This window comes from Oreochromis aureus, linkage group 19 (genome assembly GCF_013358895.1).
Source record: "Oreochromis aureus strain Israel breed Guangdong linkage group 19, ZZ_aureus, whole genome shotgun sequence".
In the NCBI taxonomy this organism is placed as follows: Eukaryota; Metazoa; Chordata; class Actinopteri; order Cichliformes; family Cichlidae; genus Oreochromis; species Oreochromis aureus.
Window position 1 is genome coordinate 18,263,742 of NC_052960.1, and position 24,596 is coordinate 18,288,337.

At 44.1% G+C, this 24,596-nt stretch overlaps 2 protein-coding genes across 4 annotated transcripts in view; one reads left to right on the forward strand and one right to left on the reverse strand.

Annotated features, from left to right (window-relative positions):
• Positions 1-2,288: 2,288 nt before the first annotated feature.
• id2a (inhibitor of DNA binding 2a) lies at positions 2,289-4,738 on the forward strand. Its single transcript, XM_031758362.2, has 3 exons — positions 2,289-2,752; positions 3,084-3,144; positions 4,022-4,738. Exons 1-2 carry the CDS (start codon positions 2,399-2,401, stop codon positions 3,138-3,140), a joined length of 411 nt encoding a protein of 136 aa, XP_031614222.1. The 5' UTR covers positions 2,289-2,398; the 3' UTR covers positions 3,141-3,144; positions 4,022-4,738.
• Positions 4,739-6,120: 1,382 nt separating this feature from the next.
• Positions 6,121-24,596, reverse strand: part of kidins220a (kinase D-interacting substrate 220a) — a 45,794-nt gene continuing 27,318 nt past the window's right edge. For all 3 annotated transcript variants that reach the window (XM_031758245.2, XM_039603732.1, XM_039603733.1), the window contains exons 24-31: positions 17,623-17,801; positions 15,392-15,603; positions 14,538-14,651; positions 10,551-10,667; positions 10,247-10,345; positions 9,069-9,287; positions 7,916-8,137; positions 6,121-7,557 (exon numbers count right to left, since the gene is read on the reverse strand). In XM_031758245.2, the coding sequence (XP_031614105.1) occupies positions 6,667-7,557; positions 7,916-8,137; positions 9,069-9,287; positions 10,247-10,345; positions 10,551-10,667; positions 14,538-14,651; positions 15,392-15,603; positions 17,623-17,801 (2,053 nt within the window). In that variant the 3' untranslated portion in view covers positions 6,121-6,666. The remainder of the gene's footprint in view (positions 7,558-7,915; positions 8,138-9,068; positions 9,288-10,246; positions 10,346-10,550; positions 10,668-14,537; positions 14,652-15,391; positions 15,604-17,622; positions 17,802-24,596) is intronic.

Consider the following 24,596-nt stretch of genomic DNA (forward strand, 5'->3'; position numbering starts at 1 on the left):
TTTGTAATGAGATAATCCGCTGGCCCCTCGAAGCACCACCAAAGCAGACTCCTCCGGAGACCCAAACCCGTCCCCGGTGTTAACGCTTCCCTGATTCGGGCCCCGGCTCGATCAGCTGAGAAACACCTCTGACTGACATCCCCGAAACCCCGTCTCTATGGAAACCGCCTCGGCGGCGCCGGGAGGGCTGGCTCGAGGGCTGCTGTGAATGGGGTGACGTCACGGCGCCGGCGCCAGAGAGTCTGCTCCAAAGACGGAGAGAGAGGGAGAGAGAGAGAGGAGAGAAAGGAGAAACAGGGAAGAGGGAAGGCAGGGTGAGGCTGCGGCTGCTGCTGCTCCTGCTGCCGGTGATTCGCTCGGCTTTGTACCGACGTGCTCTTGCGCCAATTCATCACCTGTCTGTCAGGCATCAGTCAGAGGCGCAGAGCGAAATGTACACAGCTGTGGGAGCGAAAGGATGAAGGGGAGAAAATGGAAAAATCCTATTGCACCAGATGTGGACGCAGACTGCAGGAGTTCCAGATTATATTAGAAATGAATAAAAAAAAATCAGGCTCGTCAGACAGCTGAAGGAGAAGCTGTCCGTGAACTGAACCGCGCGCAAAACAATGGCACAGATGGTGTTTCACCGGATTTTGTGATCCCGGAAAACATTTCTCTGATATATATATTTATATATATGTATATATATTTTTTATAAGCATTTCAGGACTCAAACCCTTTGCATAGCTTCGACTATTATAGACTAGAGCGTCTTTCTTTGCCATGGGTGAACAGCCTTCTTGGGCTTTTTCATCAGGATCCACCCCTGAAATGCTTCTCTTGTGGTCCATTAAGCTGTAGAAAGTGGATTCTTTTGACTTTTGGGGTTTTCTTTGATTATTCCTTTCAACCAAATTGCCTTGCCAAATTACTAGGCCTATATTTCAATAAACTGAAAATACGAAGGCTGACCGCTTCGTCGTCTTTTTAAAAGTACACTGAAACGCGTCATCTGGAGCAAATTTGATCCACAGTGCCAAAATCGCGCACATCACATTCAGCTGCCCCTGGGGGCAATTACTTAGTGCAGTATCAAGCAGCCCCCATCACCTCCAGCCGAAGAATGAAGCGTGTAATTCCTGCTAACAAATGACTCATTCAGAAAACATTAAAGTGTCAATTGTAGTTAATCGCCTCTTCACGTGTGTGGATGTAAAAGCTACATTTGCACTCTGCTGTGCCGAAGTGCACTGGGTCTTTACTAAAGACACATCTCCAACGTGAAAGTGGTCTAAACACGAGGCCTTGGATTACTACAGTTTAATAGAACTGTGGGGAAAAGTCGCTGAAGTAAATCGACTGATAATTTTCCCTCTGATTGCAACTGTCGCGCATCATGTCTAACGCACACACATGCACTTTATTGTGAAATATTTTACAGACTCTTGGCGTCAGTGAATACAGTGAATACATTTTAATCAGTTATTAAGTGCGTTAGTTAATTAAACTGTATATTTCTGCCACCAAAACAAAACAAACATCCATAATATTGGGTGGACATGGATACGTTTCCTCATGCGTAAAAACAAACAAAACAATTAAAGGAAAGAAAGAAAAAAAAAACTTTGACTGGTCTGAACATTTTTTTCTTTCTGGTGGTAGCTGTTTCAGTTCTCCACTTTTTAGTTTATTGTTCGCCTTCATGCAGGAACCTGCCTTCACACCGGTCCGGGCTGGTGTGAATTAAGAATCATCAGGCGCGCCTGACACGGTCCCTATCATCACTGCTCCACACCTTCAAACCCACAGCTGAATGCGCTGATGCAGGAAGGAAAAATAAGTGCTGGCTGATGAGGACTTTGATGGTGTTCCGTGAATAGGATTAGCTGATAAACTCTTGCAAAGATCTCCTTTATTTATGTTTATGTTGAATTTTAAATACACCTTTCTAAACCCACTGAAGCTCGACGCCCATCGCAAATCTATAGGGTCAAATTTAAAACGTGCAGGCAAAGGTGCTCGAGCCTTGCCGTTGTCAACTGACATCCATGCGAATCATTAATTTTCTTGATCAGAAACAGGTAAGGGCTTAATTTTCCAAATTGCCCACCGGAGCTGCTGAAGCGCCCTCTGGGTTCCGCCTCCAACATGCGTTGCCACTGGTAACCTGGTGGAAAGGGGGTGGGGTTTGAATGAGAAGCGCCAATAGAGGGTATAAAGGAATTTGAGTGACATGTTAGCAGCTCCCAATCAGCGCGTTTGGCCCGCCCGTGCCGCATGCCCAGCCTACTGGCTATATAAACCACACTGACAGCTAGGTAATCCAGTCTGATCGCAGATCGTCTGGCAAATCACAGGACTTAATAGAAGCAAGACATCCGACACAAGCAAACCCTCTCGCTCAACACTTACAAAAATGAAAGCAATAAGCCCCGTGCGATCCTTCCGGAAAAACAGCGTGAATTTATCAGAGCACTCCTTGGGAATCTCTCGGAGCAAGACCCCGGTGGATGACCCGCTCAGCCTGCTGTACAACATGAACGACTGCTACTCCAAGCTGAAGGAGCTGGTGCCCAGCATCCCCCAGAACAAGAACGTCAGCAAGATGGAAATCCTGCAGCATGTCATCGACTACATCCTGGACCTGCAGATTGCGCTGGACTCCAGTGTCGCACTAACCAGCCTGCATCACCCTTCCCGGCCGGGGCAGACTCCGTCCAGGACTCCTTTGACCACCCTCAACACAGATATCAGCATCTTGTCATTACAGGTAATTACACTGTAGCTGAGCGCGTATCCTAATTGAAAAGCGACAGTCCAGAGTGTTGTGAGAGAAAGATTTGGTGGATTTTTTTTTTTCTTTTTTTCATGTGCGCGCATAAGCAGTGCGCCTTTGTAGCCTATGCGTAACTCACAAAATGGCTTGTTGGAAAGGAGGAGGGGGGGAAATGGCATGTTATATATTTTTTTTTTTCCTCCTTTTGTTCAGAATCAGATGAGGAAGAGATTTGACCTACATAACACTGTTGCAAACGCCAGACACATCATTCGGATACTGCGTAAAGAATTAACATTTGGTCGGTTTGTTTGTTTGTTTTCAGTCCCCGGAGTTGCCATCAGAGCTGATGACAGATGACAGCCGGACTCTGCATCGTTAAAGCGGTAAGTAGGCTGTCCTCATGTCTGCTGCTGCATTCTGTCCAGGGCTTTTAGGCTCCGCTACAGCCTGTCTCCCAGTCTGCTGGAGCAGAATGGGCTTGAATTACCATTTACCCATCCATTTGTTCCACCGCGAATGTCGTCTCACGTTGCTGTAATGGTCCCACTAATGTTTTTGTATGAGAATGCGATGCAACACTGGGGCGTCTGTTATGGCAAGCACGACTTGGGTACATTTTTATTATTATTATCATTATTATTATTATTATTATTAGTTACAAAGCGCATCTGAAACAAAATTAAAGATCACATCACTGGTTTCTTCGAGACTTTAGTGTGTCACAGATTGATCGAACCGTTTCGTGTCTCATCTGCTGTGTGGAAAGACATAGCAGACTGATATTTCGCGCTGGAGTTTAGTGGCAAGGTATTCGCTCCAGGCTGCTTGGTTTACTGTATATAAGTAGCAATCGTCAGGGTTGTATTATACCCTCTTGTGTCTATAATGAAGAGCATCTGCAACAGGAAAATAATGGCTGTTTGGATTACTGCTACTACGATGTCTGCACATAATTGGTACAAGAAGTGGGTAGGCGCCAGCTGAGCGGCAATTACGCTGATTCTTCCCCAGATTGTAGGCTGAAGTTGTGCGAGAAGTGTGTGTGTGTGTGTGTGTGTGTGTCTGCCTGTGTGTGCGTGCGCCCTCTCCTTTCCCCCTCTCTCTTTCTGTGTGTGTACATCTGGAGCGCAGGGTTTGCTTAGTATTGGGAGTGTTTGGTTAAATGTTAAAAACTGCGGCTTCCTCCCTGGCGCCAGTCTGTCCGGATCTCTGCCCTGTTTGCATTTTCTAAACACGCCTCTCTTTCTCAATCTTTTGCAGGTGTTTGGTCAAGACGTAAAAACACACACAGGACCTGGGGAGCAGGACTTCTCTCCCCCCCCACCCCCCTCTCTCTCCCTTCCCTCACCTCCAACCTCTGTCCTCCAGGCCTGGATTTTTTTCTTGTTTTTTTTCCCTCCTCTTCTGACGCTGAAATCAAGAGACTTTTGCTTATTATGGGACAATCTTTATGTGATGTGTTTTCTGTTTGGACACTTCATTATTATTTAACTTAAGACTTTTTTATTATTATTATTTGTGGGTCCTTTCTGGAAATGGAAGGCGCGTTACATTCCCGACAGCGGGAGGAAAAACGAGATTGTCACAAGGATTATCCCCCACCCCACCACCACTACCGACTTCACCCCATCCCTCCTCCTCCCTCTTCACCCCCCCCTCCTGTCCTTCTCCTCCTTGTTGAAGTCTTCGCTTTTTTTGCGGAGGTGGGAACGTAAATAGACAGCTTGGTTAGTTACTGTAAAAAGTTTAGTCTTGTCAGAATTGTTGGCACATGAAGGACTGGACGTTGTTTAAAAAAAAAAAAAGTTAAAATGAAAAGAATGAAACCTTGTGAACTCTCATCGGGAGTTTATCTTGTATAGTTGCAGGAATTTGAAACTTCTGCAAAAGTGTAATGTTGTACTTAATTATGCTGAAACTTTTTATAAAAGTAATGTAAATTGTACCTTTTTTATACAAAATAAATCAAAAACGCCATTTGGATATGTTTCATTTGGGGGAAGAACCACTTCGGGTTGGGCTTAAATGTGGTGGGTTTTTGTTTGTTCAGGAGATATTAAACCAGTGCGTAAAATGATCTTGTCAGATACAGAACAAGCTGAGATTATCTGTGTTGGCTTTGGGTTGGATGTACAGAAAACATCTGAGATGCTTGAAAAACAAATCGTACAGAGTGTCCTTATCAGACCTGCAGTATGTGACCTATAATAGTCTTAAAACACAGCGTCAACACTTCTCCAAGGCAAACACGACCTGGAGGCACGGTTGCGTAAAAGCTTACTGAGGACGCACTGACTGCACTCTTACTTTCTCACATGCCACTGAAAGTAAAAGGGATTAACTGGTTTAGGTTGTGGGACCCAAAAGCCGAGCATCTATTGTTTTTTAAAATGGTAGACAATTGTGGGAAAGAGGTGAAACTATAGGTCTGTGATGGGTTGGATTCCGTAAGTAGAGCTGTTAACTGCCCTTTCCCCCTAATGCAAAACAGAAGTACGAGTCAGATCAAAACTTGCCAGAGGCATCTGTATTCAGATCAGATTTTGACTAATCAAACCCCACCGGTGTCCGCAGTTTGGACTTTATCAGCTTGATTCCTGTGAAATTAAACTATAAACCAAGTCAAACGATGGCGGGAGTTCAAAATCAAAAGGCCACGCTGAAACCTTAAAACGCCACCCATGGTTATTTGGCAGTCCACTGTTCTTTAAAGCAGGCATCAAAAGCGGACTGAGGTATAAAAAAAAAAAAAGGGGGACAGGGAGCGGCTAATGCGTGCTGGTGACATGATGGACCCCGCAGTGAGAACTGTCAGTCACGTCAACCCTCACCGTGTAGCAGGTTCTCAAATGTTTCCATACCACTGACCCGCCAAATAATCCTTGGCCTCCCATTAGGTGATTATTATTTTTTTAATAACCCCAAGGGACACTTAAAAATCTCCAAGTGTGGAAACAGTCACTCTTATACAAACCAGGAAAAATCTATTTATAAATAAAGCATGTATTCAAGTTAAGACTCATTTACAGTTAAATGTAGAAGTACCAGAAATAAAAACGGCTCCCTAAAGGACACTTTAAGAGTTACTGTGTTGAAGTTAGTCCTCAAACCTGACAGGCAGTGTCTGTACAACCAGGCAGCAACACGTTTGTATGAAGAGTGCGCCATCTATCGGTCAATACGAATCCTACCACTGGAGACCTCTCCTTGCCTTCCCTTACCACATCATTAGGTAAAATATGAAAGCTATTAAAAATGTGACTTAATGTGCGTATTCTGGCTTATTTACCAGCGAGTTACAATAATCTACTGCACAAGCAGCTGATTTAACTTGAAGAAAAACAAACGAAAACCCGTCAGACTGATTTCAAGAGTCCACATACTGAGGATGTTTATTGATTCACAAAACACACTTGCATATGACGCTTTGGAGTCTAGTTCATGCATTTCTATCACACAGAAAACAGCACCACTGTCTACACTTTGTTCTACCTGAAATATTCTAGCAACCTCGCAACATGCTTTGAAGGCCGAATGCCTCAGAAACACTAGACTTTTTTTCTCTTCACAGTCATGGCTACCGTTCTATAAGCAACACTTATTTTGTTGTATTTTTCGTTGTAACATTACCGTCGCTACACACAGCAATTCCAAACTAACGGCATAAACACACGGGACAAACAATCTATATTTGACCGTACAAACATTTTTTGGTATTTAACCATCAACTGTCAGATTTATCCTTTTCAAAAATCAAGGTGGCTGCTTTTTTTAAACCTTAAAACTCTTCCTTGACTTTGTCCTTAACAACACAACACTCATCTACGCTAGTTCATCGCAACACGATACAAACATCAAGAACCACACTCGCGTGACCCTTCTTAGCGTAACAAACACGTGGCTTCTTAGAGGACGCTCTCCCTCTCGTCGCCAAGGCTGATGGTGCGCAGATTCTGGTTGTGGTGGATGGTGGCTGCCGTGGTGTTGGCAGTGCTGCTGCCGGGGATGATGATGACATCTGGGGAGATGATGTTGGAGCAGGCGGACTCTGTGCCTGTGATGGTAGCCTGCTGCTGACGGCTGTTGTTGGTGTTAGTGTTGGTGTCGCTGGGGCTGCTTGTGTTGTTATTAAGGGTGGTGTTGCTGGCGCTGTGGTTGAGGTTGCTGACCCCGCTGGATGGCCACCCCTCATCTGGGCTGCTGGCCATAAGGCTGGCCTCAGATGGAGCTTCGGAGCAGATGGACATGCGGGCCACCGTGGCATCCTGCAGGCCGCTCAGGCTGCTGGGTAGGGGGCCTCTCTTCTTCACCAAGCCCTCCAGCTCCAGTTCAATCAGACTGGGCTTCAGTGCTTCTCTCTGTCTGCCAGTGTCTCCTTCAGTCTCTTCCAGGGAAGGGTCTGAGGAGCTTTCACTGGAGCGCATCCCCGAATCGGACGAGTCCTTCTTATCGATGAGGATTTCGGTGAGGAAGCCAGGCTTGGCAAGCAGCCCAGTTGGCTTGGAGCTGTGGGAAGACAGAGCACCAAATTTTGCCTCTTTATGGAGGAGAGGTGTGGTGTTGTCAGAGTCTTCTGGGCCCGAGTCTTCATCATTGGGCAGCTTGTGGTAATATGACCCAGCTCCTTTCTTCCTGGAGCCTGGAGTCCTGGAGGACGAGCTGTGATCCAGTTTTTCATCCTCCTCGCTGATGGGGTCTAACGCATCGGTCCCTGAGGCAAAGTCTGTGGCATCAGAAGTCTTGGAGCTTCTCTTGGTGAAAGACTTGCGGCTGTCTTGATCAGATCCTTCCTTGGCCTGAGAAGAGGGAAGAAGTTTCAATGAGGAGAACATAAAAATATACTGAATCCTCTGCTGCTGACCTCTGAGAGACCACTGACAAAAGGATTCCTATCTCTGCCTCTAGTGCCAAGACAAACAAAGAATATAAGCCAATAATGATGAAATGCAAGAAGCAGTGGTCTCCATTTTCTCAGCTCAGACTTCATGTCCTGCCATTTCTCAGTACAGCGAAATACAACATTTCAAAATCACAAGTTAACTACACGGTACTTTCCTCCAGTCATGACAGTAGGAACTTATTTGAACGAGCTATTTCTGCCATCAGCGATGCGGTGACAAAAACACGAGAGTGTACTTGTGACTGTCCACCCACCCCTTTGTCCTCTGAGCTGGCAGCCTGAAGGAATTGTCCAGGGTGGGGCTGAACAGGCCTCTCTCCCCCACTGCCGGACATCTCCAGCTGGGCCATCTGAGCGATGTACTCCCTGTAGGCATCATGATACTCAGCCTGCTGCTTGTCTGTCAGCTTGCAGATGTCATTAGAGGATTCCTGGGAATTCAGGCTAGACATGCTTGAAGTGCGGTGATTCGCCACCTGAAAAAATGAGGAAAAAAGTTGGGTTGGGGTGCAACATTTATCCGAGTCTGTCATGTGTTGAGCACAGATTCCCTTATGGTTCTGGGCTATTGACTTAAGAGTGCATAAAACAAGAGTGCAACAGCATTTATTCTGTGTGAAACTCAGTGCAATCAGACACATACAGCAGCATTCTAAACTGCATAAATATGTACATGAGCTTTTGTAGCTCAGATTGATTTTATTTGTAGAGTTTATTTTTTGCATATCTTATATTTCTACTGTATTTCTTACATACTGTTTGGCATCTGTCGTGTACAGCAAAGAAAGAGTTTCACTGTACAGGGAAACGGGTTTTTCTAATGTGCATATGACTAGAAAACTTTGAAACTTGAAACTGAAACTAATCATTACATTTGAAATATTCTAAATCTGAGAACTGAATGTTTCCAGCAAAGACCGCGTGTGGCAACTGGATTTTTGATATGAGGTCATCTGAAACAGCAGCAGAGTCTATGTGTGTTCACTCTACGTGTGACCGTTTGCATGTGTCTCAGACATTTTGCACACTGGAAATACAGAAAGGTGAAAATACCAAATAGGGGCCCCTTTGACACCTTTTGGTTTGCAGCAGTGTCTAAGTATTTTTAATTCTGCAAATTTCAAGACCATCGTCAGCTTCCTCCGCTCTGCTCTTCTTCTTTTTTGGTTAAACCACATTTATGTGAAACTGCTGAGGCCATCAACACTCTGGCTTGGTGAAGTGGCCATTCAACAGTTTGAAGTCCGACTATTTCCAAGTGTAAAACGCTAACAGTTACGCTTAAAAGTAGCAACTTCAATACGGTTGCACATCTGCACGTGTTAAAATAATGTGCCCACGCACACACTGGCTGATAACACCGCAGTTGTGATATTTCTATAACAAGCTTGTGACAGGAAGACTAACCGGCCAGTGTGAGTTGTTGCTGCGTCTCACAGGCTCCTCCAGACCCACGCCGCTGAGTTCCTCAAAGCTGAGGTTGAGGCTGAAGGCGGCTGTTTCGCGCTGGGCTCCCCCTGAGCGTCTGCTGGGCTCCCTGAGGTGCACGCTGCTGCCCTGCTCGCTAGCAGCTCGGGACTCATCCTGAAGTGCTGCCTGGCTTTCAGCATGGCGCTGTTCTATGACCTTAAACAATACAGGACAATATATGTGATCAACAAGTCACTTAGCATGTTGGTTTTTGGGGTGTTTAAATGTAACAAGTACATCAGACGGCAGCGACAACAACAACAAAAGCTTGTGAGAACAGAATTGGGAGCTGTTCCTCAAGTAGATCTACTCAGCTGTCCCCCCCTCCCTGACAATACCCTCCCTTCATCCAGATATCAGTCAGCCATCTTGAACCAGATGGCTGTGCTGGCTGCATCCTGGCAACACAACACTGGTTTTTACATGGAGCTGCAAGGCCACTGCACTCTCCAGCTGCTTCTACCCAAGCCCTGCATAGGATCTCCGGTAAAACACGACCAATCTGGGGCTCTTGCCTTGGCATTAAGAGCACAGACTGACATTTGACGAAGTGGAGCCGGCTACATGTGTTAGTGATTTGAGCCGCGGCTCAGCCGACTAGACCTCTGGCTGGCTGACTAGCGCCTTTCTCGTAATACGGATTATAAAATCTCCATCCCAATATCGCAGCACAACACGAGATGTCTCATTATGAGATATTGTCTGGATTCTGGCACAAACCACAACTGAAACAAATATCACCAGCGGGGCCCTGGCATGGTTGGGTATACGTCAGAGTCACAGAGGGGCAGTTGATATTGTTTGTGGCAGACTAATGCTTTCCCTGACAGCCTACATATGACCACTTCTGTTAACAAGAGTTTGACTTTTCTTTTTAAAAACATTTATTTATCCAGGAAAGGAAAATCGTGAGATTTAGAGCCTATTTTTTCTACAGTATCACAGACCCAGAAAGGCAAGATTGACCTAGGATCTTTTCTGGAGCATGAGAAACCAGAGCTTCTAGAGAAAACCCGCACAAGAATGGGGAGAACGTGCACACAATATTTAGCAAGATGTCAAGTTACACAATATTATTGCAGTAAAGGCACCTAAATGAAGCAATCTAGTCTCACCATTCCTCTGAAGAGCTGCCAGTCACCAAAGTTCATCTCCATCTCTTTCTTCAGCTCATCTAGGTTGCAATGCGTGAGCACCCGACCATTTATATTGGCCTGCAACGGATAAAGAAAAGGACTGGTTTGCTCACAGATTCAATGCAATTGCCTAGAAAAGCCCACAGAGTAGCAAGAACTTCATGAAGGAAAACACTGCATTTATATGTTTCAATAAATGTGACCATTGAAAGAATGCCACACAAAGATGACAACAAGAAAGAATGAGGTGTTCACATAAACTTCTTTTAGTTTAAACGCGTACCTTCTTAATGGTGGAGGTGTACTGAGGCAGCATGGAGGGGTCGATTCCTTCTAGCTGCCTGAGACGCTCGCACACTGCGTCTGTGTTCAAAGAGCTGAGCAAGACTGCGGGAGAGCCCTACATAATAACACACATAAACATATAATTGGAACATATTAAGACAGCTTTCATGGAGTTAAAGTCACCAGAGCAAACACACACACACATTCTGTTAGAGCAACTCATCACTCCTAACACACTGATTAGGGCAAACTGAGCAACAATTCCTGAGAAACAGACGTGCAGGGCTGTTAGCTGCGAGGCACACAGAGGTGCAAAACCACGATCTCACACTGTAATTCTTTCTATCAGTCACACAGTGTAAGTGTAAAAGTAAACATAAATGCCAACCTATCCAAATACGCTGTTACCTGCCCTTATTCTTTTTCTCTGTGTATATATAAGCGCATAATGTGTGTGCTCAACACTTAAGGGATGGAGTCTGTGAGTCTGTGAGCCGACCAACACCGAAGCGGCCTCCGCTGATGAGCAGCTACGTAGCTCGATGTGACTAACACCAGTTGCCTGTTGATGCAACTGGCTGTCTGTGAAGGCCTCACAGACAGCCAAAATGCCACCCGCTGGCACGGAGACCAAACAAACCTCATCCACCCTGCTTCAACCAACCAACCCCCCCCTCCTCCCGTCCCTTTTCTCACTCACCCCTCTCCCTCTGGCTCTGCTCGTCTTTGAGACAAGCAAAGTTCTCCTTTCTTCCTTCCTTCTCCCTCTTCTCTCCCTCCCTTCCTTCCTTCCTTCCTTTCACATTCCTCCCTGCTCAGCCTCCTGCACTGACCTCCTATCACTCTCTTTTCCATCACTGTCTTTCTCTCACCCCTCCACCCCTCCATCCTTCCCTCCTCCCGCTCCACTCGGCTATTAGCACTATTAAGACAAGGCTTCAGTCTAAGCCCCCCGGCTTTGTTTCTGGTTTCGAGGGACAGAAGAGCAGAGCTTAGCCGGACTGTGAGTGGTTGTTAGACAAAAAACCTAAGCAGCTCTTACAACACAGTACACAATAATAGGTGCCAACTTTCAGTAATGGCTAGGATGAAGACTGGCACTAAGGGAGTTTAACTACTGTTCATATCCACACTCTAGAATGAAACTATGTTAGTGACTCTAATAACTATACTAGTTAAGTTGTGTTTTGCACTGACTTTAAAGCAACAAGTCCGTGTTTCTACAGCATGCAACGTACGCCGGTGCAAGTGTTAGGGATGAAGTAGAGATAGGTGGATGATGGAGATGGAAGTAGCCACGAAACCAAAGGTGTACCTGCTTGAATTTGTAAGGCAGCGACTTTAAATGCTTGATTAGGAGACAAAAAAAGAAGAAGCAGACGGACAAGATGTCAGACAAAAATACACACAGACATTTATAACAGTGTGAAACCAGGAGTGTACCTGTGAAAAAAGAAGGCGGGGAGGCAGAAATTTAGACAGACAAGCAGAGAGACTGTAGGACACATGTTAAACTCATCACCACGACAACAGCGCAGACATTTATCTGTCAAACAGTAGGAGGGGAGACAGCTAGCCAGCCAGTGTTGTCGGCCTGGAAAAGAGGAAGCTTTAGGAAGCAGAATTGTCAGAGAAAGAGATTTTGTTTTCGCTGGAGTCAGCTGGCTTTTACAGCCATAATCTTTGCAGACAGAGCGGACTGCGGAGGACATAGAGACAGAAAGAAAGATCCATCAAGAGAATGAGACGTTTCTCACTCTGCAAAGAAAAAGCAGAAGTTTCGATTCACTGAAGGCCTTGAATAAGGCTCCTTGATTCAGACACCGAGCGTGTCTTCTAAGAGCGTGAGTGAAAGCATGAATGTCTGCGGGTGTGTCCATGTGTGTGTGTGTTTGTGTGAACCCTCCCAGTGTGTGTGTGATAAGACTGTAATTACAGCTGGGCTGAGCTCAGGGCTGGGCAGAAGGATGGGGAAGAGGAAACAGAGCTCTGTGAGGGAGGAAGCGTCTTGGTAAGGAGATAAGCTCTACCAGCGCTGGGCTCATTGTCAGTATATATGTGTGTGTCTGTCTGTGCGTGTGTTGCCAGCCCCAACAGTTGCTCTGATGATAATCCCAGCAGCCAGAGGAATCCATACTCGCACTTACATCAGCTAGGCAATTACACTGGGATAGGGCTGCTTATATATCCCCACACTAGGAATTACACGCAAATGTACACATACACATTTGCAGATTTGTAGAAATGCAGGGACACATGAGCACGACACAAAGAGATTAAGTATGAACCAAAAAAGGGAAGGAAAATGTGAAAATTTATACTAAGGGGGAAAGAGCACAAGGGAGATACGAGGAACAAAAACTGGTATTAAAATATAAGAGACTGATGAAGGTATAAAGGATTTTTTTTAAATTAAAGACACAAAATACAGACAGATAAGCGATAGATGGAATGAACATTACTCAGTAATCTATATTTAAATCTTTCATACAGCTCCTCTAAATGCTTGCTGGCAGCAGCCTGATAAGTGGCTTTGTGAAGCAGAAATCTCCCGAGTAGCGTTATCATCAAATTGTTCTAATACTGGCTGATTTCTCTTCAAATGTGTGAATATCTGGATGCAGAGGCTCACTTCTTTTCAGTGCAACTCCAAGCATCCTTGATGTAAGTTCACAGGACCTCTACGTCCATTTACAAGAAGAAGAAGGAAAAAAAAAATCCAACCCGCTGTTGCTTTTTGTTTTTCAGTAATGCACACTGCCCATCACTTATGATGGGCACAAAATGAGCAATGGGCAGTGTGTGTTTTTGGCTTTCGTTTTAAGACAGACCATTTTTGATCCCACACACTTTTCACCAAGACTTCACAGTGTGAAATATCCATTTATAAGAGAAGTAGAGACTACAGCGTGCCAGAATCAGAATTAACTTCATTCAGCGTGTTATAATTACATGTGTTATTGCTTGCACACTCCTTAGTGGGGGGTAATAATCACACCGGATGCAGCTTACTATGAGTATTTAAGCAGTCTGCAGCACGCAGCAGGCGTGACAGCTTATTTTAGTTCTCCTGGCGTTTGTAAACCACTGCAACAAAATAAGTAGCCTGCCGCACAACGAGGCATGCATTTTATTCGTGCAGCATGTGAGATTTAAGCATCAGGCCTGCAGGCAGATAATGAAAGACTAATTTTTTTGTTGTTTTTTTGCATTAGTGTTGTGTTTTTATGTGCGTATTATACGTCCGCTAATGTTAGTCAGGTTACCATTGTGGGGTCAATGGGGCTCGTGTGGAAGGCTTCGCTGGCATCCTCTGCAATAACGTCCTGATATGGAGTGCAGAATGGAGACAAGGATTGTACAGGGAGACGTGTTAACGAGGGTTGGGGTTATAAGCATGCAGCCTACTGGGAGGACCTTAAACTTCTTAATTTGCAAGGGTGAGGCTTTACAAACAGAGAAATACCCCCGCTAAGGTCAGGACCTGGACTGTGGCTGAGAACAGTGATAGTGAAAACAGGGAGTTATAAAATCATTGAGAGGAAATGAAGAAATTTAAAACTAAAGCATATAGAATCACTAACAGGACAAATGAGGTGTGCGAGAGAAAAGGAAGTATTAAAAAAGGAAAGAAGGTCAGACTTTGCGGTTCATTCATGCACAGTGGACTTCACAGCACATTAAACATTGAGTGCTAAAACTCCACGCTGTCCTGAGCCTGAAACTTTACAAGTTTAATTGCTTTAATCTATTAACTTAATTCTGTGTATGTCTAATCGAATAAGACTTTTCTAGCTGCCAGGAAGCACTGCTCAGATGACATAAACTTAATAACAAAGTGAACCAGAAGATTAAAAAGTGTTTAAACTTTCAATCGATCCAGTCAAACAACATCCAACACACTATTAACACTTCTTCATGGTGTATGTGCTACAGTGAGATGAAAGCATGTGTGAAATGCATTTAGCCCAACTTCTTTACTTACAAGTCCATTGGTGTCCTGGGGTTGACCGGGTGGTTTAATGGAAGGACGCGAGGATGAGGGGACATGGTGGGAGAAATGCCGTGGCAGGTGATACACGTGATGGGGGAAATAAGGCTACGAGGGGAGAAGGAAGGATTGTGGAGAGGCAGGCAGGAAGACAAAATAAAATAAAAATCATAAAATCATATAAAGGAGCATGAGCATGTGTACATATAACAGGAAAGGATGCTGAGGGGGGGAAATATCATGGTCATGCGGCACTGTCCAAATCTGCAATGTAGATCAACTGATAAGGTGTAAAGGACTGGGCAGCTAAATCCAGTAACTCTTTGAAATCCATCTTTATTTCAATAGGCGCTTTCTGACCAGAGGAGCCAATCACAGTTCTCAAAAAAAACAATGAGTAAATATTAGCAGAGGTTGAAGGACTCTGATATTGGCTGTGTGAGTCCACACTCAGTGAAAATGACAATCACAACAACCAAAGTAGATCTGAATCAGTATGATTTATTGGAGACTATCAATGGTCACCAATGAGATTTGGAGGCTACCATCAGCAGCAAGCAGCTGAAAGAAGCTTCTGTTTAAAGAAAACAGCTATTTGTAACACTACCTAAAAGAGCATCACATTGCTTTCAACTGTGTCCTTGCTGTATTTCCTTTCCGCCTACATTTTTCCTAATTCCCCAGTGGTATGTTCTCACATGGGACCTCCCCAGTGGGTAGTCCTTAGACCCGTTTGGCCTGAAAGCGCCTATTGTGTGCCATTTTTGGGTTGTTAGCATTGTCACTTGGCCATATGGACACCTTTAAGAGTGAGTAGTAGGCAGAGGATGTAAGTCATGTTTCCTCACCCGGTTGTAGAAAGGGTGCTGAGGGCCAGTCATTCCACTGAAGTAGGCACTGTGTGGCTGAGGAGGCAGGGATCCGGTGTAGGAGCCTGCTGGGGAGCAGGCGGCAGAGTGTTGGGTGTAAACTGACTGCGGACGGGCCGCTGCCTCTTGGAGGGGCAGTGTGGGATAGGTCACTCCTCCGATGTGCATCTGCTCCCTGGCCGCACGCACATCTAAGAGAGGGCAGAGGCAGGGAAGAACGTACAATGGAGAGAGTGAGAGAGAGGGGAAGTGTTTATCTGTGACGCTGATTATCATGTCTTGGCGATGACTATAAAGACCCTTCAGATCCACCCACACATCAATAATTTAGCTTTATTTCATAATCTCTGGAGAGTTTGGACAGTTGTGAATTCAGAGGAAAAAAAACTACATATCAAACAGCTGACGTACATGCCGGCAAAATTCTTTGACTCTCAAAGCACTGCAGGGAATACAACAAGAACATTGTTCATGAACATGTTCTCCTTATCCCAGTAAGAAGAGAGTCAAACAACTACAGACTGGAAAGAAAATTAGCGCAGATGTTACGATTACAGAGACCTTCAACTGTGAATTCCACTCTCACACTGATTCCTATTACTCTGTTTGCTCACAAACAGCAGGCGTGTTGATATTCTCTGTTTTCCAAATTATATGCCAGCCACGTGACGTTTTCTGGCACATGCAGCTCTTTGCTGTCCCCGACAAATAAATTCGCCCATGTAAACAAACAAAGCGGACCATGTGAACTCATAGACATCATCCCGTAAGTGCTTTGCTACAACCGCTTTCACACGAACCATTCTGACTTTGAGAGAAGTCGAGGAGGAGGTAAGTAGGGAGCTTTGGTTAAAGCTCCCAAATTAAAGTTAAATAAGCTCGAAGACAGAACAGAGTAGCTCTGTGCGGCTGGCAAGAAAGTAAGAACCAGAAACAGAAGCAGGCACCAGAATGTCTCCTGGTTATACAAGTGGCTGCTGAATGACACGCTGAGTGAGACCCAATCCAGCCTGTGAACACAATGGGGGCCTTATGATGTGAGTCAGGCTCATGGGCGGGTATCACTGACAGCACTGCCCACTGGCTGGCCACAGGACACTGGGCACCAAGTACCAACTGGTCAGGGAGGGGAGTGCAGGGAGTTCGATGACTGGGTAGGAGCGTTGGTCACCTTCCGTTTCGCTGTGGATAAGAGTGGAGGCGCAAACGCCCACAGTTTTGAGCACGTACAAACACAAACACATATGCATGGATGCATACACTACACGCACCTTTTTAGGAACAGAGTACTGTACTTGCAGACCGGGGCCTCTGGTTGTAGTACTTTGTCAGCTGCGCCCTCCATGACTCAAAGTTGTCTCAGTGGAACAGACTTTCTGTGTGTGCGAGTGTGTGTTTTCTGTGGTCTCATAACGCTATGATGCAGCAGCTTCACACCAGGCGTCATCCACACTCCTGTAAGGGCCGAATGGACGCTGACGCACGGTAGCGAAAGTACAACTCCGCTCTGGCTTACAGATTAACAGTGATGCACTATTACGTCAACTACAAAGTGTGAAATTTGGTGCTGCACTACGGCCAGATTGGAAACAGGGAGCGAAGGCATTGTCCTGATCGTACAGCGCTAGTCCACATTTGATTGTTTGGAAACGAGACGCATGCTGTGGGTTACTGAGAGCCCCTGCAGTGGGCGATTTTAGAGCAAACCCTGCTACAATGCTATGAGTAATGCCACTGCCAAATGAGCTGGCACTGCATCGGACACATTGCATAGAGGACAGTTTTCAGTGTCTCCATGCTATTGTATACCATTCAGTTTGGGTTTTTTTGTCCCTTCATAACAGCTAAATCATACACGTGCCAACTGAGCTTGTCCGTTTGCTGAAGATGTCCATGAGATGCAGCTTAAAGCTTCAGAGGCAACAACAGAGTTCATGCCCTTCATGCTCCCTTTCCTTTCCCCAGATTGCAACAAAATAAAACAGATTTTGATGTGGTAGACTGCACTCTCCAGCATTAGCATCAAAATACCAAATGAGGGAATATCTTTTGAAAGAATGTTAATCCCTGCAGGAGAGCACAGGAGACTGCCAAAGAGCACTGAAGTTGTTCTGACAGGATATTGCAACTCAAATATCTACTAACACTATGCTATTTATGGCAGGGTTTTTTTTTCTACCATCTGTAAAATATACCGTGTGTGTACAGACCTGCTATGATCTCCCGCAATTTGGGGTCCAAGTTGACAGTGCAGGGCAGAAACATCTCCACATCTCTGGCAGTAAGAACAGGCGTCCTGGAGGAGAGGAACACTTCAAAGCTGCGGATGTCTCCATCGATCTCCAGCAGAGGCTCCACGTCCTTTGTGGTCGGGATGTTCTTGGAGATTCTTTAGAGGAATGAAGAATTTTTGAAGGAGTTATTGTAGTGAATATTCACCTTAATTGATACTTATTAAGATGAAAATGCCAAGGACAAAAACACATGGCACCACTGACTATTTGAGGATGTTTAGAAATGTGATGTTTGCAACCACTGCTGGTATGACTTATCAGAATGCATGTATGACATTAGTTAACACCATTTTACTACATCTTGTATTGCACGTGAACACTAAATTAGAAATCAGAAAGGTAAATTACCCTTTGGTCAAATACTTTAACAATACAAATAACAGAAATTTAAAAAACCTCATATCTGAAGTCCTAGTAATGATCAAAAATGACAATGAGGGTGGTAATTACCAGTGTGCAGACACGCTTTTTATATATTTCAAATGGAGGCAGCTCTATGTAGTAGTTGTAATGTGGCCAGGTGCAGGTGTGGTAAATTTTATACACTTTTTAAATTCCTTCTCTACATTTTCTAGAGCAATCTAGTGATCATACTTGGCATTACTAAGAGTTTCTTGGCTTTACGTTCAGGTGTTTGCAATCCTGATGAAAAGAGGGGATGTTATGTGTTGTGGGCTAAATGCTTAAGAAGAATGCTTGTGGGTTTGAAAACAGCTCTATTTTAACATTTAAAAGCACGGTTTTAGAATTTCATCACACTCATCTGAATAAAAGCTTTTAAACATTTTACCAGAAGAGCACCTTTATATGTAACACCAGCACCAATTGGAAACAATGTTACAATTTGACACCTTTTCCTCCTCTTTACGAGTTAAGAACCAAAGAGAACAAGGATGATGACAAACTATTCTGTCTTACTGACAAATATGGCATAAATATGTAACTGTATGCTAAATTCTGACTTGTGGATTCATAGCAAAAAATAGAAATCATTAAATTCTGACAAAAAAAGAAAAGAGGAAACAACAAGCAGTTCTGTTAAGATTGAAAAGATATGACAACGGTCATCATCATCATGAGAGCAGAGAGATAACTGGATTTAGAAAAAGGCGAGATAGTGAAAGCGGGGATGTTCGAGTACAGATAGAGTGAGGGATGTTATCTTTTCTGAGCAGAGGAGGAAACCTGAGAAGATGACAATCAGGGTAATTTAGCAAGCAGCAGACGGAAGCGCGTCATGATGTGCTGCTACGGTTAACGTGATGTTTGTTATCACAGGCCCTAAGTAAACACCACGTTTGGAGGCTGTTCTGTTTCTGCGTGATTATAGTTTTCCTGGTCTATACAGCAGGGGGAAAAAAGCTGTACTACATGAAGAACTTTAGATGAGAACAATTTATCGACGCTGTGTTCAGCTTATGGAATATTCCATTTTAAAACACTAAAATTAAAAAAACTGTATAAACCAAATTTTACACCTGGAAATGCTGCATATGGATTACAAATGCTTAAAGGTTATGAAGTGAGGACTTTTATTTAAGCTGAATAATGTTAAAAGTGCTATCACAAAATCACAGAAAGGCTAAAATGAGGCCAAGGATACAGAGGATACAAACAACAACAAGCCACAGCAATCAGTACATCTCGACCGATCCTATCATTCAGACATGAAAATATGAAACTTGGAGTGACTTATGACACCGGCCATTCATCATGAGAGTATGCAGCTCTTATCAGATGAATGAGGAGACTTCGGTGGGGAGTAGACATTTTTCTCATCTCGGCTTCCATTTGTCATCCAAACCCTTCATCATTTTCTCAGTAGTTGCTTTTCTCTCCCTACATCCCCCTTAACCTTCCCTCCTTACAGATCAACCTCAACTCACCCTCCTCTAATACATCATCCAGTCTGTCTAGTGGTGAGCTGTGCAGGGAATACAAGCTGGAAAAGTCGGGGTTTTTCTCAAAGACTGAGCTGTTTTCAACAGTGAACACAGACTCGTCTTTCTGTGACTTGATTGGATGATTAGTACGGCTGCTGCTGCTGCTGCTGCATGCTAGCTAAGTCAGGATGAGGTCAGCATCTGGCCAGAGCTCAACACAGCAGACTGTTAGCTAATAATGCAAAATATAAACTAACTTAATCTGGTTAACACGGTGGCCTGAAATGTCCTCCATCAGCCCATTCCAGTGAAGTTCTCATACCTCAGTGATGGGTGGTCACAAACAAGTCCTTTAAAGGTGCAGAACACTCAGTTACAAGTTACATAATTTCCATTTCTGGCTGTTAGTTGACACTCCAGACTGCTTACAGTGAGTGAACAGGTAGGGCTCCAGTCCTCTGTTCAAGGACATTTCGACAGGACAGATGGCTGGTGATAGACAGGTCTGCTGTTGCAGCGCTAAAACCTGTGACCTTGTTGCAGGTTCATGTTCAAGTCTGACAAGAAATACTGACATTTGGGTGTCTTAGAGAGACATTCTGGAGTGTTTGGTACTCATAATAAATGAAAAATAAATGTATGACATGCAAATCCTGCATGTTGATACCATATACATTATTTCAGTTGAATCAAGTGAATGTTTCTGTATTTATCTTCCCACTCAGGATCTTCTCTTAGAACAGCCCAGGTGGCTCACAGCAACCCTTTGTACCCACCCAACTGCTACTTAGAAAAGACAGTGAGGAGACAGAAAAGGCTGTGAGTAGAGAGGACAGAGCAGCACAGCTGGCTCCAGTGGACAAAGCCCTCTCAGTGTTTCTTCCATTAGAACCTTTAACAAGACCCAAAAGGTTGAGGAAGCTCAATGTTGGCACACAGACGAACCCTCTGCTGTGACCTAGCGGATGAGTGTGATTCTGAAGGCACAGCTGTTACCTGAGTGTACATGCACGTAAGCACCACCAGTGATGGTGTCAGCCTGAGTGCTGATTCAAATAACATTGACGAGAACAATTATGTAATATCCACCGCAGACACCTGGGCAGTCAGGATGGGAAAATTCAAAGGCACAGATGAAGGGTGGAGTGTGTGTTTAAGCGCATGCGCGAGTGTGTGTGTGTACTGTATGTGTGTGGGGGTGTTTGGTTCCTTTTCTCATGAACTGTATTAACCCATACACAGACTGGGAGAATCTTGTGCTTTTCCCCATTTCCAGCTGGCTTAGTGCTGTTTATTTGTGGGTCTGAAGACACAGACCAACAGGAGCCAGTGAGTCACACACACACAAACATGCACGCACACAGAGCACTTCCTTTCGCTATACAAAGAACATCCTCCAAAGACTTTCTAAGGAATCTTATATCTTTTTATAGGACCATCTAAAATAACTCTGTAATGTGTAAACAGGAAAAAAAATTAGAAAGGGCTCCGATTATGAAAGTATAACTGAGACTTATTATGCTGTAGATGTACACACAGACAGAAATTTTGGTCTACTACAGACTGTTTATATTCATAGATTTATTATAGCCCGAAGAGTCATATGTTAGATGATAAGTTACTAAGAATTATAACTGAAAATAACTCAATAACTCATTCATTTTGTCATATTTTCAGACACATTTGCTTTTGTTAAAACTGAGACAAGTTTCACAAACAAATAAAAAACCCTTAATTTATATTACTGGACAACAATGGCAACCAAGAAACTGGCTACAATTGTGCATAATTCACTGAGTTGTGTGTTTGCTCTTGGTAATGCACAATGTGCAAGCATACAGGAGCACAGACAGATGTGTCTTCTAAATACAACTGTATTTGCTAAGAGCAAGTACATCCATCATGCACAGACAAACTGTGAGAGAATAAGAAGACGATTCCTTAAGTTCCCAACTGCCTATTCAGGCAAGAGAGGAAGGACCGACACTGAGTGGAAATCCTATTTCAAGGAAGACCAAAACATGCCAGACAAAAACAAAACAAAACAATCAACAAATAGTGGAAAAGGAAAAAAAAAAAAACACCAAATAAGCATAAACTGTACATAAAAGATGGATATAGCTACTGTGACCCATTGCCATATTGGCTTTCTGAAAAAGGACATGACGAACAGCTGATTTAGACTTCTGCGGTAAAGCCTACAACGTAACCTACTTAAGCAGCCGACGGCATTGCCAGCATTCATGCTTCTGCATGCTGTATTATGTGTTAATCATCCTGTGGTTGTGTCCCGGTGTATTATATGCACTGGGACACAACCCAGCGAATTACAGTGGTGTGAAAAAGTGTTTGGAAGACTTGCTGTGGTAAATGAAATCATGAATTCTGCTTTCTACCAAAACATCCTGAATGAGAATGCTCAAGTGCACTTGGGTTCTGCAGAAAATGGAGACGTTGGCGTAGCCTTCGCTTGAATCCGATTGAGATGCTGTGGCATGACCTTAAAAGGCAGTTTAGCTCGGCTTCATTTAGAAAATGCAAGTATAACAAACATACCAAAAAATAGGAAACGCTTTTTCACACTACTGTAAATCTGATGCAAGCTACGACTGAAACAAATGAAATGCTAAGACTTTTTTCCTTTCTCTATACATCCATTGACATCCATTCTGACAGTCTCAGCAATCTCCCTCCAGGAATTTGCCGACATGTGCGTGTTCCTATATTGAGGCTATGATTATCATACCTTATATAATAATATAAGGAATATACTTAATATAATAAATTACCATAAATGGTATTTCAATACTAATGGACTGAGAGCTAACAACTTGACTGCAGGAGTCTGGGTAACACGCTGAAATGTATGTACCCATTAAATGACAAAAACACTTTTAAAATGAGATACGACCACTTAAAATGCCAATATCTAGAATTCCCATCGTTTGAGATGTTAGCTGCAAATCACTATGGACTAATTAGTCATTCTTATCAGAAACCAGTTGCTTAATGAGAAGTTGGATGTGTTGTTTGCAGTGTCCAAGAAGCCACTACACTACTTTCAAGGAGATGAAGAAAAACTTAGATAAAGGCCATCAAGGATTTCAGCAGCCATTTTTGTAGCACAATAGGCCCATTGACAGGATCAGGCTTATAGCTGCAGTCATGCAGGCGCACAGGTCCAACCGCTTGCTGTGTGGCGTGGCTACTGGGAGCTTTCTGAGCTTATCCAAATGCTAATAGGTCCCAAAGCTGACTGGGGCATAGCCTTTCTTCTCCTCTCAACCTCCCACACACTGCAGCTGATGGGAAGGAGCAGAATTCATCTCGCTCTCTCTTCAGTACTCTCGCAGGGCACAGAAAGTATGAATGTGCCACTTGACTTTGCTTTATAGCTGCCCACTGTGCTTATGGGTGACATTCGCACACACGCCACAAAGAGGTGGTCTCTCTGCCAAACATTTCCATAAAGGGGCCCAAAGACAGAGAGATGCCTCAGAACAGACAACCGCCTGTGCGCATTGTGTTTGAGAAGCTCAAGAGTTTCGATGTCAGACACTGTGCGACCAGTACAACAATGTGTGGGTGAAGAAGTTAACCAGGCCCGGGTCCGGCACATTCCTCTCCTGGTCAGAGTCATGTCAGAGCTGCTGGCAGTGTCTGCCCAGCGTGTGGATGAAAACAGCGAGGCCCTCTCTGGGAAAACAGTGGACAGGCGAGTTGGCGCGTGGATTCGCAGCATCAAGGCTGAGGGAGGTTATTGTTACAACGGAAGCTGCCAAGACCTCCACCACCCAAAGGCAGAGGGGGAGAGCAAAAATATGTTTTCACTTTAGATGACGCCATGTTCTTTGTCTCCTTAAAAATCCAGACGCATTTCCTTGATTTAAATCAAATGCTTCAAGTACTGTGGACACCCCTGTCTCTGCTTTCCTCTCCGTCTCCAACTTTCTCTTCTCCTTGCTTCCTTGTCTTGGCAGTGCCAACTGACAACTTGAGGCAGCGTCTGCTTTCCATATACATTTGTGGCAAAGTTAAGTCCAGTAATTGAAACTCTCTTGTACTAAGCTGGACCTGTGCATCCCAAAGCAAACCACAGAGACAAGCAGGCTAATGGGAAACACACCATGCTGATAAAAACCAAGCAGTTTCGGAGCAAGCGGCCTCTCAGTGAAACGGGCTCAGGGCTCAGTGGTTCCGTGAAATGTTGATTAAACTCATGTGTAGCGCCGAAATGGAGCCTCCTTGTTCCAGACCCCAAAAACCTTAACTGAACCCTCCACTCAGAGCAACTAGGGCCTCATTCTTGACAAATATTAAAACAGTAAACCTCAACTTAGTGATTTACGCACAAGAAGAGAGTTTGGAGCATCCTTGGGTCATTACACAGTTTGTTCATTGTGACAGTAATTGCACCATGAAGCTCATATCAGCACATGTGGTTGTTTGATAGCTGTAATGGCCAGTTGATAGGCCATATGATGCTCGGTTAAGTGGGGTGGACTGCTAAAGTGAAGACAAATGGGCAGCTGTAGATTATGCAGCTGGAATAAAAATGAATCTAAGATCCATACAGTGAAAAATTAATGTGACAAACAAACTTGGGAGTCTCAGACTGGACGAGTAATCCTGTTCAACGTCACTTAAAGGGATACATGTGTCAATAATAAGAGGAGAAACTGGAATGAGAAAAAGAAAAATCAATGAGAATGTGAGAGAAAGAAAAGGAAATTACTGTGGTAAAAGAAAAGCTTCTCCACTTCAATTTGCATCCAAGTTAGAGGCAAGGATGTAAAGCCTCGCGTGATTATTAAGGACTTTAAAAAAAAGCAGACTGTTTGAGCAACTACTACAGAGGCTGACAACAAGATCACAGAAAGTCAATGATAATGTAGAAAAAAAGCACCTGTGAAACCTTTCAACACAGGCTAAATCCTCAATATGTTTCTCTGGGCTTCTTTGCAATTTCAGTGTGGTTTCTGCACACATATTCTAACAAGCCCTAAC